At 41.2% G+C, this 13,281-nt stretch overlaps 1 protein-coding gene across 1 annotated transcript in view; it reads left to right on the plus strand.

Moving 5' to 3' along the window:
• Positions 1 to 13,281, plus strand: part of LOC308392876 (uncharacterized protein) — a 39,015-nt gene extending 25,734 nt beyond the window's left edge. Inside the window, exons 8-15 of the mRNA XM_080876169.1 lie at positions 5,435 to 5,467; positions 5,752 to 5,838; positions 6,122 to 6,322; positions 7,498 to 7,677; positions 9,225 to 9,437; positions 9,554 to 9,673; positions 9,812 to 9,952; positions 11,535 to 13,281. Of these exons, the coding sequence (XP_080732295.1) occupies positions 5,435 to 5,467; positions 5,752 to 5,838; positions 6,122 to 6,322; positions 7,498 to 7,677; positions 9,225 to 9,437; positions 9,554 to 9,673; positions 9,812 to 9,952; positions 11,535 to 11,606 (1,047 nt within the window). The 3' untranslated portion in view covers positions 11,607 to 13,281. The remainder of the gene's footprint in view (positions 1 to 5,434; positions 5,468 to 5,751; positions 5,839 to 6,121; positions 6,323 to 7,497; positions 7,678 to 9,224; positions 9,438 to 9,553; positions 9,674 to 9,811; positions 9,953 to 11,534) is intronic.

Raw genomic sequence — 13,281 nt, forward strand, 5'->3', positions numbered from 1 at the left:
AGTTTACATGTTCTCCCTGTGTTTGTATGGGTTCTCTCTCCAACTTCCTCCCACATTCCAAAGACGTGGGGTTAGGTTAACTGGCAAATTGCCCATCGAAATATTTGTATGTCTCTGTATTTTAGCCCAGTGTGTGCCCTGCCTCAGACAGCTGGGATAGTCTCCAGCCTCTATGAGATGAGCAGAGCTTTGTAACATGGTGCTTTAGCCTGCTGGAAGCATCCATCAGATGGGAACCCTGTGATGATGAAGGTACTGACATGGTTAGGTAGCCTGTGGCTTTAAACTCATCCTCCGGTATCCTCCACAGTTTTATACCACCGTTGCAGGCCTGGAGCACTGATACAAGGCAGGACAGACCCATGTTTTCATGTTGTTCACATCAAATTTTAATCTGAACATTCAAATATTACTGCGGAATTGGAACTCGGCAAACCAGGAGATGTTTTTCTAATCTTCTGTCATCATCCGTTTTTAGAAACTGTTGCCTGAGTTTTCTGTTCTTATCTGACAGGAGAGTCACTCGGTGTGGTCTTCTGCTGCTGTAGCTCATCTACTTCAAGGTTTTGCGCTTTCATAAAGGTTATTCTGCTTGGTTGTGACCAGTGTCTATTTGAGTTAAGCATTTGCCTTCATATTGGCTTGAAGCACTTCACCGATTCTCCTCTGATCTCTGACGTCAACAAGGGATTTCCAGCCAGAGAACTGCCACTCACTGGATATTTTCTCTTTTGTGGACCATTCTCTGTAAACCCTGGAGATGGTCGTGTTGAAAAATTATCCACGCCACGTTCAAAGTCACTTAATCCACCTTTCCTCCCCATTCTGATGCTCAGTTTGACCTTTAGCGGTCCGTCTTGTTGCTGCCATGTGATTAGCTTCTTAGACATTTTTGTTAATGGCTAGTGTATCTAATAAAGTGGCCACTGAGTGTTTTTAAGTTATGGAGTGTGTGTTATCTTACTTAACAGACATCTGTGCATTCTCCTGTGTTTATCCGGTGACTGATGAACAAAAATGTGTCTTGAGTAAATTAATCCCCACTTATCACAGTCTGGGTGATATTTCCTTTGAGGTAAGGTCAACATGTCTTTGGGCGCCAAAATGTTTTACATGCTGGAAAAGACATCAAGGATTTCAGATATTAAAGCCACAGTGCCCTGATTCAGAGCTGCATTTTCTAATGCGCCTTGACGCATCATTGGAGATGGAACTGAGCTTTGCTGTGTATTTGGGTCTTTAAAGTCAGAAGCCCTCAGTGGGCAACACAGCAAAAAGTCCCTGTGTGTGTGTGTGTGTGTGTGTGTGTGTGTGTGTGTGTGTGTGTGTGTGTGTGTGTGTGTGTGTGTGTGTGTGTGTGTGTGTGTGTGTGTGCAGTGAATCAACCACAGATCACTGCTTCTGATCCAGAGCCGTACAGGCTGGATGTTATATAAACTGTGCTATGAGGCTAGGAGACCTCACTTTATTCTTCAGTCACAGTATATGATGTCAAATGGGGATCACGCAAATGGGGACGTAATAAAAGGATAAGGAATAAGAGGATGTTAATTTAAATGTGACTTTTTGGTGTTACTGTAAACATGAGAAAAAAGACAGATCAGCCCTTTCTTTCTAATGCAGTCAGTTAAATGGAGGTGGTGTCGGGGAGGGAGGGAGTGAGATGGCATTCAAACGTAGAGCTATCTGAGTGTGAGAGATGAGTAGTGAGACGTGAGCTTTGTGAAGAAGTAAGTTGGAGGCAGGAGGAGGAAGACAGGAGCTGAGCCCGGCTCTGCGCTCCTCTCTGGATGGTTGACTGATAGTTTGGGGACGTCGCCTCTGTTAATGTCTGAGAAGCCTACAGAGAGGGAGAAGGTCAGAGACTGTGAGCTGATGATGGGGATGTATGAGTCCTTTTATTTGTTAGAATGGGAAAGAAAAAGAGAGACAGGCTTCTGTCTAGTAAGCTGGATGAGCTGACTGTAAGGATGCTAAATCTGATGCTGTGGCTTTTTTAAAACCTGTACAGCTCTCTGTAAAACTGACTTTGTTTTCAGTCGTGTGTGTGTGTGTGTGTGTGTGTGTGTGTGTGTGTGTGTGTGTGGCTCTTCCACACACATTTTCTATAAAATTGCATTTCATGCAAAGTGAATACAGTAAGCGTTGATTCTACGGTGGCTTTATGCATTTAAGCTGCTCCAGTTACTGAAGAAAATGAACAGATCAGATATGAAAACTGATACTAGATCAACTTAATAGGTTCAGTGTCTGTAGCTGATAACAGGTTTTTTTTGTGCTGTACATAATAATCTATAATATAATGTCTGATTAAAGAAGTCTTGAAAAATAAAATATCAAATCCATAGAGTGTGTACTAAAAAATGGAAATAACCTCGCTGACATCACCCATGTGGCGTAGAAACTAAATATCTTGTCAACTATATGGTTGAAGTTTTTAACTATACAAAAAGGAGTCTATTAAATTAGGTATTGTTATATTTATTAGTTATCAAAAACAAGAACATTTTTTGATTTTTTTTTAAAAACACCTTCTTTCAAAGGGAGCCTTTCAAATTGTATGTTCCTGTTGTTGTTGTTATTATTAATTGTATTTATTTGTTTATTTGTTTATTTATTTATTTTAATTATAGTAAAAGTTAAGCATATAATCCACATGGGGACTGTTTACCAAAAATGAAATAGCTGAAGGATAACTTTACTAGTACATGCCCACACCACAGCAGTTTAGCATCTTTGTGCTGCTGTTGCTGTTCATGATGAAATGAAAATGATCATGAAAATGCTTTCATATGCTTTCATATGTTGTTATGGCTGCATAAATGCTAAAAATGAGTAGATTCAGCCTGTTGCTTGGTAGTTGCCAGGCAGCGTGATGGCGCCATCATGTACCGTGCATCATTAAACATCTGTGGATCAAAATTAGAGCCTCTTGTTATGATATCAAAATGAGACGATGCTTTTTTTAAGGTGCCATTACAAACATTACAATTTTAGCCTGTTGGTAGGTGGTTACTAGGCAACACAATGGTGTCATAATATCTGATACTGATAGGAACCTTCAAGAAGCCTAAGAAGTACCCATTTGCAGAGTTGGGTTTTGTACAAGGTGCTGGTAGACAAACAAACCGAGATTGCGTGTGTTATAGTAGAATAATAGTTATCAGTAAATAGAGTTTTTAATTCTTAAATATTGGTATATTGGTGTGTGTCGTATTTAATGGAGGGCTGGTTTGCAGCAGACAAAAAGAGGTTAAAGCTGCAGCAGCGCTTGTAGTGTGAAGTTTAACTTTATTACTTAATCAGCATTTCATCAGGGTGAGGATGACTCCTGGTTTTGTAATGAAGCTCTTCTTCATGCTGCACGTGTTGCTGGAGCTGTAACATCTTCAGACTTTATGTTCTTGTCTATACTCCTTGAAAGTGAAGTTAAGCTTCTACTCGGCTTCTAGTGACCAAAGCTGAACAAGGATGCTTTATGTGGTGAATGGTAAAAACACTTTTTAAAATGTAGTTAATTCACATGAAACATAAGACTCTAGATTTTATTTTCAGTCATCTTTTTTTTTTTTTGCTGTAACCACAGCGCTAGTGCCAGTTACCTAACCTCTCATCCATTTGTTTCTAACATTTGAACAGTGCAATCACTTGTAATCTCTAGAAATAAACTGCTGTTGTTTCTGTGTGAGGCTGTCGTCCACATGCATGCTTAGTGTCTCCTAATTTAATGTGGGCAGAGGGATTTGTGGAAAATATCCCATACCAACTGTTGTGACTGTAACTGTGATTGGCAGCACGGTGGCTCGTGCACCAATTCTGGAGCACAAACAAGCCATGATATCAGTCATGATATTCCATTAAAATGATCAGAAATGGCACAAGAATTGACACATGAGCTGCAGTTTTCAGATTCACAAACATTTTTCTACTGTGAAATTTTAGTTTATAGATGCAGCTTTTCATGGCACTCTCCTGTACAAATATGGTTTCCTATGGCTACAAATAATCAACACAGTGGCAAAATGTGGAGTCCACAAAGTAATGGCTGATGTTAGGGTGGATATGTTTACTTTCACATCTTTTTCAGAGTTAAATAGATGAATGGTCTGTTTGAGTGTTGAGTGAAGTTCTTCAGAGTTCACCATAGCACTGCAACAGCAGCAACTGGAGGTTGTAAATGATTTTATGATTTCTCACTGTGGAGTCATCTCTATGCTCGTCCTGTTAGAACTCAGTGCAGCATTTAACGTTGTTAATGACAATATTTTACTACAGAGAGTAGAACACACATTGGTATTAAAGGAAGTGCACTGCAATTGTTTGACTCATATCTGTCTGATTGGTTTCAATTTGTTTAGGTAAGTGGGAAGTCTTCTTCATATACAACAGTTAATAATGGAGTTCCACAGGGTTATGTGCTGGGCCCAGTACATTTTTACATTATACATGCGTCCCTTTGGTAATATTAAGAGAAAAACATGCATACATTTTCACTGCACCCAGCATTATTAGTCATGAAACCAAATGACACAAATCAGTTAGTTAAACTATAACCATCTCTTAAAAACATAAACACCTGGATGACCTCTAACTTCTAAATTCAGACAAAGCTGAGGTTATTGTACTCGGCCCTAAAAAACATTCCTTTTTGATAAAGGATATTGTTAGGGCTGGATCAGGTGACCCTGAACCTTCCTTTGGTTACTTTCTTCTATATTGTATTTAATCATTAGCAATCAATGAACTCTGACTCTCTCTCCCACAGTGTGTCTTTTGTACTGAACTCACCCCCAGCTGCTCACGGCAGCAGGGCACCCCTCCCTGAGTCTGGTTCTGCTGGAGGTTTCTTCCTATTAAAACAGTTTTTCCTTCCCACTGAGGCAACTGTTGGTGTAAATTGATGCTATATAATTGAATTGGACGGAAATAAAGGTTACACAAACTGGATAACATATTAGAGCCACATTTATTTTTGTTTAAGCTAAATCAACTGTAGTCTGAGTCCACATAAACACAATGAGCCTTCTGATTTCACAGACTAAATCCTTGATCTCTAAAGGGGATCAGACAGCATTTGGAAACCTCGAGTTGTGATGAGGCATCTGCTGCAAACACATGAGGTCGCTCGTCTTTCTTCAGGGTCGTTTGTGTCACACTGATGCAGAGAACACTTTTGATAATGTTTGCTGCAAACGCCTCTGGCATCCCACTGTTGTCAAATGTGATAGACAGTAACACCACTGCCCTCTCTCTCACGCACACAAGCACACGCAACATACCCCTTTAAGGTTCTTGTGTCCCTTGATTTGGCATTTGGAATAGAGGCAGTCTACAGTGCATGATCCGGTTAGTTTTTGTGTTTGTCCACCTTTTCCTCAAATCACCGCTGCCTTGATTTGTATTTCTGAATCGCTGTTCTTTCTGATCACTGCAGGCAGCTCAGAAACAGGCGAAGAACAGGAAGAAGGTGAGTTTGTTTTTCATTCTGCTTATCTGTGATTGCAATGCATTATGCAGAATTTGTGGCCAAGGATGACGACAGAGGAGAATGGCCATGCACGCTTCAAGTGTCTCTGTCTTATTCATTTGTTGAGTGCAGATTAGACCAGACGTGACTGTTTGCTTTTGTCAATCTCATGAGCAGCTGTTAGATTTGGAGGTTCTGGACAATCGTGACGCCCGCTCTACTCTCTTTGCTGCTCTCTATCAACCTGTTGCCTCCTCTGTTCACTTCTTTTCTCGGCTATGCAGAGCCCCGACGACGAGGCTCCATCCACTGCTGAGGTTGATCTATTCATGTCCACACAAAGGATCAAGGTCCTCAATGCTGACACTCAGGTATAAACATAACATATATTATTTTGTTTTATATCAACACCACAAAATTACAAATTTCCCTTGCAACACTTTCCATACTTCTATTAAAACCTTTAGTATATTAGCAGCTACCACATCATATTCATCATTTAAAGCTCACGTTATCTGTGGTGTACCGCAAGGTTCAATTTTAGGTCCTTTGTTTTTTATTTATTTGGTTAAACTAGATTTGATTTATTATTCATTTTATTTTTATTATGCAGGGCCTGTATTTACAAGTGACTCATGTATTTGTCATTACCAGGAGTGTTTAATGGACCTGCCCCTGAGGACAATCTCCTACATAGCTGACATTGGTAACATGGTGGTCCTGATGGCCCGAGGGAAGATGGTCCGGTCCCGCAGCGCACAGGAAAACCTGGACAGCACAGCAGAGCAAACCACCATAACCCAAGATGACAGAAGACTGTACAGAATGATCTGCCACGTCTTCGAGTCTGAGGATGTGAGTTACTAGTGGTTTTTGTCAATGATTAAAACAGTGGTCCTCAAAATCTGATTTTATTCAACTTGATCACCTTTTTATTTTTAGGGTGTAGGGTCTTTTTCACTTTTGATGTAGGGCAGGCCATAAAAGTTATCTAAGTAATCTACTGCAGGATATCTGCCTCTTAAGTCTGAAAACATGTTAGATTAAATTTCCCCTAAAACAGCTGTAAAGAGTGTTAAATAGCTGTAAAAGTCTTTGAAATGTAATTGTAATTTAGTATATCAATGGGTCATCGCATTTTGCCTTAAATTTGGTCTGTTTCTGCATTGTCTTCTTGCTGTACAATGGTATTTGTCTCTCCATTAGGAGCTCCAATATGAACTTTTATTGAGAACAATTTAATTCTCATCTTATGTGTTTCTGGTGCTTTTGTGTTAAGTTAGCCTAACCATAGCTCTGCAGCTAACCATCATGTAGCAGATCACTATATGTCAACTAACCCTCCAAGTGTTGCTCTTCAATTTACCTTCAGAGTTTTTCACTTTCTTTTTTAAGAAATCAACTTTAGCCAAAATATGGTATTATAACCCTTAGACATCTACTAGCTAGGTAACCTACTGCTAACTCATAAATCCTTCAGGCTTGGACACCTTGAAGAACTTCCATACTGATTATTTCTTCAGAATTTCATAAACTCTCAGTGGCCCATCAAATCTGGCTTGCCTTTTATGAGCTGAAGGAGCATTTAAGGGAAACCCAGGGTTCAACACCAAAGCACTGATCTTCCGATTGGTAGAAAGCCCACTTTACCTCCTGAGCCACAGCTATACTCAGAAATAGAAAGAAACAGAAACAGAAATCTGATTGGATAAATAACACTAAAATAGCTCTAAAGGGGAGAGTTATTTATAGTTTGCAGTTTAAATCTGCTTCCATTGTTTCTAAAAGCACAACTGATGTCAGCCTTAACCTGAGAAGAAAGAAAATATTTGTAATTCATAAAGGACCGATCCAATATTAATTATGGACAAAATTAAAAACTAAAAAGTGGGAGAGCTTAAAAATTCTATACGTTCTTTTAGGATTTGGTTTTAGAATAAAATGTTATTTTTAGGGTGGGGAATGTCTTTAAAGGTACAGCTGTAGTGTAGCTTGTTTCTTATTATCTGTGATTGATCTCTTTCTCTCAGGCTCAGCTCATTGCTCAGTCCATCGGTCAGTCCTTCAGCGTTGCCTACCAGGAGTTCCTCAGGGCCAACGGCATCGACCCCGAGGACCTGAGCCAGAGGGAGTACAGTGACCTGCTCAACACTCAGGACATGTACAATGACGACCTCATCCACTTCTCCAAGTCGGAGAACTGCAGAGACGTAAGTCAGCCAGCAGGTGGCGGCACAGTCGGGAGGTTTTAATCATCATCGACAGGGACACGTCTGCATTCGCAAGATAAAAATATTCCACTCTGCATATGGATGAATCTTTCAGATAAAAATAGCAACACATCTCTTTAATTCAGGTCAGGCTATTAATGTTTTTCCTGCTCATTGTGTTGTTAGTTTGCCTCGCAGTGCTGTTACATGAGCATCTGGTTTAGGAGTCACAGCTGCATGACAGTTGTACTGAGAGATGACATTTTAATAAAAAGAGCAAACTCCTAACCTCAGTATAAAGGTGAATTTGTGATGCTCGACCTGTTCTGACCTCGGAGCCTCCTCCCTGCTCTCGCTGCCTGCTGTCATCTCACATTTTTCAGAGTTGTGTGGTTGGCGGCGAGAAGCCCGAACTGGGAGGACTGTGGTAGATTTGGATTGGTGAAGGTGACTGTTGATATGTGTCCAAAGTGTCTCTGTAAAGTTCTTTTTCTTTGGTGCGATTCACATCTTAGTTTGATATGAAGTCCACAATAAAGACAGAGGGGACGCTTTTAATCAAAACCTGCAGGAAGTTTTATTTGACTGTATCCGCCCTCCATGCACATATGTGGAAAGGATAACGGTTGAGAGCAACTGCAAATTTCCCAGCATCAGTGAAAACAGACGTATCTGTTTATGGTGTTGTTGTGAAGCACTTTGGTATACCCTTGGTTTTAAATGTGCTATACAAATAAACTTGTATTGTATTGCATCATTAGTTAAGTCAGAAACAGCATGAGGAGTACGAAATGGATGACATGAATTGAAGGTGGGCTGCAAAGTGGCTTGCAGAAGCAGCAGATTAAATGTTACATCCTGTTTGAGATTATCCAATCCAGTGTTCAGGTGGATGTTAGCTGAGCTCACAGACTGAAGCCAGTGCTGAAGTGCCATAAACCTGCATTCATATCTAGTGGCCAGCAGGGGGCGGCCAGTTATAGGGAGGTCTATGGGATAAGTCTTAAGTCTTTCTTTAAGCACTTTCTTGAGAATTTTGTGGTCTCAGTTGCACATTCAGGTCTTACTGAACACAACGGGATGTTAATTTTGTAATTTATGGCACACACTAGGGTAAAAATTAGGATAAAGCACGGTATGTTTTACTGTGTGATTGAGAAATTGGTGTGCTCCTTCACTTTTCAGACACACCTCACATTTGGATTTAAAGCACTAAGACGTCCATCTTGAGGCTTCATTAACACATACAGCTATGCATATATACGTTCTATATCTGAGTTTGATGCCACAGCTGCTAAATTGCCTAAAAACACTGTAGTCATTCATTATCCAAGTCATCTGGCTGTTTGTTTGGCACGATGTCAGACTAACAAAGATCCGCTACCTTATGTGGCTGAGAGCTCTCGGAAGCCTGAGCCCCTCCTCACAGAGTTATAGCAGATATCCGACAAGATTTGTTCTACTAGAATCCCCAAAATGCAACTTTGAAGCTGTAAATGAACATTATTTGGTATCTTTAAAGAAACTAAGGTCATATTCACGTTCAGGTTTACATCGAGAAGCAAAAAGGCGAGATCCTCGGCGTGGTGATCGTGGAGTCTGGCTGGGGGTCAATCCTCCCCACAGTGATCATCGCTAGCATGATGCACGCCGGCCCAGCGGAGAAGTCTGGCCGACTCAACATCGGAGATCAGATCATGACCATAAATGGTACAAGCTTGGTGGGTTTACCTCTCAGCACCTGCCAGAGCATCATCAAGGTACGCTGCTGCTCTCTCTTTTCCACCTTTCATCTTTTTTGAAACCCCTTACAAGCAGAAGGGGTTCTTAAATGTTTGCTGGATCTGTCTCATATGTCTGCTTGCTGTTTCCCCAGGGTCTCAAGTCTCAGTCCAGGATCAAGATGAACATTGTCAGGTGCCCTCCTGTCACCATGGTGCTTATTCGCAGGCCGGATCTCCGATACCAGCTGGGCTTCAGCGTCCAGAATGGCATAGTGAGTATCTGAAGCTACTGAAACTCACTCGCAGCTGCAGGGAACAAATTAAATGAATTGTCCTTCTTGTCAAATTCTTAGATTTGGTATCGGCTGTGTCCCCACTAAGCCAAATCCCTCTGTTTCCTTCCTGTGCAGATCTGCAGTCTGATGAGAGGCGGTATCGCTGAGAGAGGTGGCGTCCGCGTCGGTCACCGCATCATCGAGATCAACAGCCAGAGCGTCGTGGCGACTCCTCACGAGAAGATTGTTCAGATCCTGTCCAATGCCATGGGAGAGGTAAATACTCAAAATGGCCACATATGTTCTTTTATTTACCTCAGCAGCAAAAAACATGTTTGAGACATATCCTAAAATATCTTTAACATGTAAATTCCCGTTTTATAGGCCTTCTTGATTTATTATTGAAACTGTCTCAAAATCAGCCTCAGTTCCATCAGGAAAACAGCTGCAGCTGAAAGACTTGCTTCAGTGAATGCCTTTCCTCCTGCATCAATATTTCACATTAAAAGCCTTTTTACGGCTTTAAAGCTGTAATCCCAGGGTTCTTTGTGCAGCACAGCACCATTTCACTTTAAAGGAGACGCTTTATTGTCATTTTCAGCTCCATATTTAAAGTCTTGCCTTTACTACGGCAGCTTTGCATGACTTACAGTTGAAAATAATCCTTCCATTATATTATATGGGTGGGTCACGCCATGAAAAATCAATCAGTCCATTCCACCTGGTCCTATCGGCATAAACCGATTTATCTAGCACAATAACTACGTTTTGCCTCCTCACTATGAATATGAGATCATTCCAGATTTCCTCACCCTGTCCCTAACACTGAGCCCATCCTACGGGTGAGACTTATTTCAGCCCCATGAATTCTCAACCTTACTCTTTCAGTCATTACCCAGATCTTCACAGGTGGCTATAACTGAGGGTCAAAACTTGGATGGACAGCTCAGCTCTCGGTTCAGCACAACAGTCCAGTGCAGTAGGTGCACAACCAAGGCTCTGCCTTCCCATCACTCATGTATAAGACATAAGTGGTGTATTCATGAGCTTTAAGTGTTTGGGGGCCAGGCCTAGAGGAGGTGGTCCCAGATTCCACTTCCACGAGTGGTTATGCAGTGCCAAGACTTAAGTTTCATTAGGACTTCCTTAGTCTAGCCCCTCCCCAGGGACCAGTTTACCATAGGAGACCCTCTCAGACGCCAAGACCAGAAGTACACTTAAACCCCTACACCACAATTGGGTAGTTATTCAACAGGGTAGCCTTCTGTAATAAAATATTTTTCAAATGAGCGATCATGGCTCAAGAGTTGGCAGTTCATCTTGTAATCAGAAGGTTGCCGGTTCGAGCCCCGGCTCCAACAGTCTCGGTCGTTGTGTCCTTGGACAAGACACTTCACCCGTTACCTCCTGGTGGTGGTCAGAGGGCCCGGTAGCGCCAGTGTCCGGCACTCTCGCCTCTGTCAGTGCGCCCCAGGGCAGCTGTAGCTACAATGTAGCTTGTCATCACCAATGTGTGGATGACTGAGTGTAGTGTAAACCGCTTTGGGGTCCTTAGGGACCAAGTAAAAGCGCTATACAAATACAGGCCATTTACCATTTATTGCCTTCCAGTGGAGAAAATTCACACTGATTAATCAACTCTGGGCCCTGAAGAAGGTAAACGTTTGCATTCACTGAAACAAAGTACATCCCTGGTTGATACTGGCCTAAACTGTGTCACAGTTTAACACAAACAAATGATGTGACATCTTTAAAAAAGAAGCTATTGTAATTTTCTACAAAAAGTTATTCTTGCATGGAAAAGGTTCATTTAAGGAGAGTTTAGTTTGCTCATTGCACTTTTTCCTTTCTGCTCCAGATCCACATGAAGACGATGCCTGCAGCCATGTACCGTCTGCTGACAGCACAGGAACAACCGGTCTACATCTGAACACACACGTCTCGCTTGACACATCACTCCCGCCTGTCTCCGTTTTAAATCCCTTTTATCCCTCCTCTCCCTTCCCTGTTTGATATCACTTGACTTGCCTTAATCTGTACAGTTGACTGTCATGTAAACATGTACATCTCCAGTGTGACAGAAGGCAGATTATCTCACTAGGCCGAGTGTTAATGTGACGTTTTATGTTTGACCAAAGAGAAATTTGGGATTTTCTTGTGTATATTTAGGTGGAGAACAGAGCCAATATTAGCTTTGGTTTGAATAGCTGTATAATCTCTGAATGTACTCTAATCATGTTGGACCTATAAAATGTCAGGGTGACACAAAAAGAGTTTAAAGCTGAAGTTGTAAAGGTTGCATGTATAATTCTGCAGAATAAACTAAAGGAAAAGGCAGCAGTCTGTGACGTTTGGTTTATTTTTGTTTGAAAAGTAGTTAAAACTGGACCAGTGGTGGAGTCGACCTTTTCTCAAGTATAAATTTAGAACAGTTTTTTCACTTGACTGAAGTACACACTTACTTGCTTCCATAGGAATAAAGAGGGCAGGTAGTAGTCACATGCTGCTGACAAAAAGCAAGTGTGACCACCTCTATATTAGCTGTGTTTTAACACAATGTCACAATCTTGCCAGTGGATTCACCCCAAGGTCAGTGAGCGCTCACTGCACTGCCAAGAGCTTCCTCTGAGACTCCATGGGCCTCGTTTAGCACATTAAATTTTAGTGTTCATGACAGTTCAGTTAGAAAAAGGCTGAATAAGTATGGCTTGTTTAGATGGGTTGCCAGTAGGAAGAGTAGTCTTCTCTCTAAAAGAACATGACAGCACACCTCAGGTTTGCAAAGCTTCATCTGAACAAACTGATCTTATCATTGGTCCAGAAGGCTTGCAAAGTGATCCATAATGCACACAGCCAGATTACCAAACATAGCCTCATACAAACTGTCAAGCATGGTGGTGGAGGGGGGATGATTTTGGCTCGTTTTTCAGCCACAGGCCTGGGCAACTTGCAGTCCCCGAGCTGACCTTGAAGTCCTCTCTGTACTAAAGTATCAGAGTCAAATGTGAGGCCATCTGACATCTGAAGACAATGAGCCCAACACAGCAGCATTTCTAAAACAAAAGCAACCCAAAAGCAAAGGTGGAACATGACACTCTGAACATGACTTTGTGTAAAAAAACAAAACAAAAAAAACATTTATTAGATTTTCCCAAGAGACTGTTGTGTAACACTCAGGAGACAAAACAAAACAAGCAAATCATAAAATAACATTTAAGAGAGACTGATAAACCAACATGATTGTCACCACATTCCCCAAACAGTAGTGCACAAACACTGAACTGAATCAAGTGTATGAATATATATTCAAAATTTTCAACAAAAAAAAAAAAGCATCAGCAATAAAAAAATAAAATAAAAATGTGATTGTCTCTGATTGCCAGCAGCTAATAAAGAAACATAGCTCAATCACAAGTTGTCTGAACGCCTCGCTCGTGATACACTTTTTAATGAAATCTGTGACGTCATTTACACGCTGGTCTAACACAGAAATGCTAAACAGGCAGCTGCACAGCTTCCCCATCTTATCCAAGAGCCCTGCATTCGCCAAAGTCCTAAATTTAAAAAAAAAAAAAAAAAAAAAAAAAAAAAAAAAAAAGAAGGGG

This window comes from Rhamphochromis sp. 'chilingali', assembly GCF_963969265.1.
Source record: "Rhamphochromis sp. 'chilingali' genome assembly, chromosome: 2".
NCBI lineage: Eukaryota > Metazoa > Chordata > Actinopteri > Cichliformes > Cichlidae > Rhamphochromis > Rhamphochromis sp. 'chilingali'.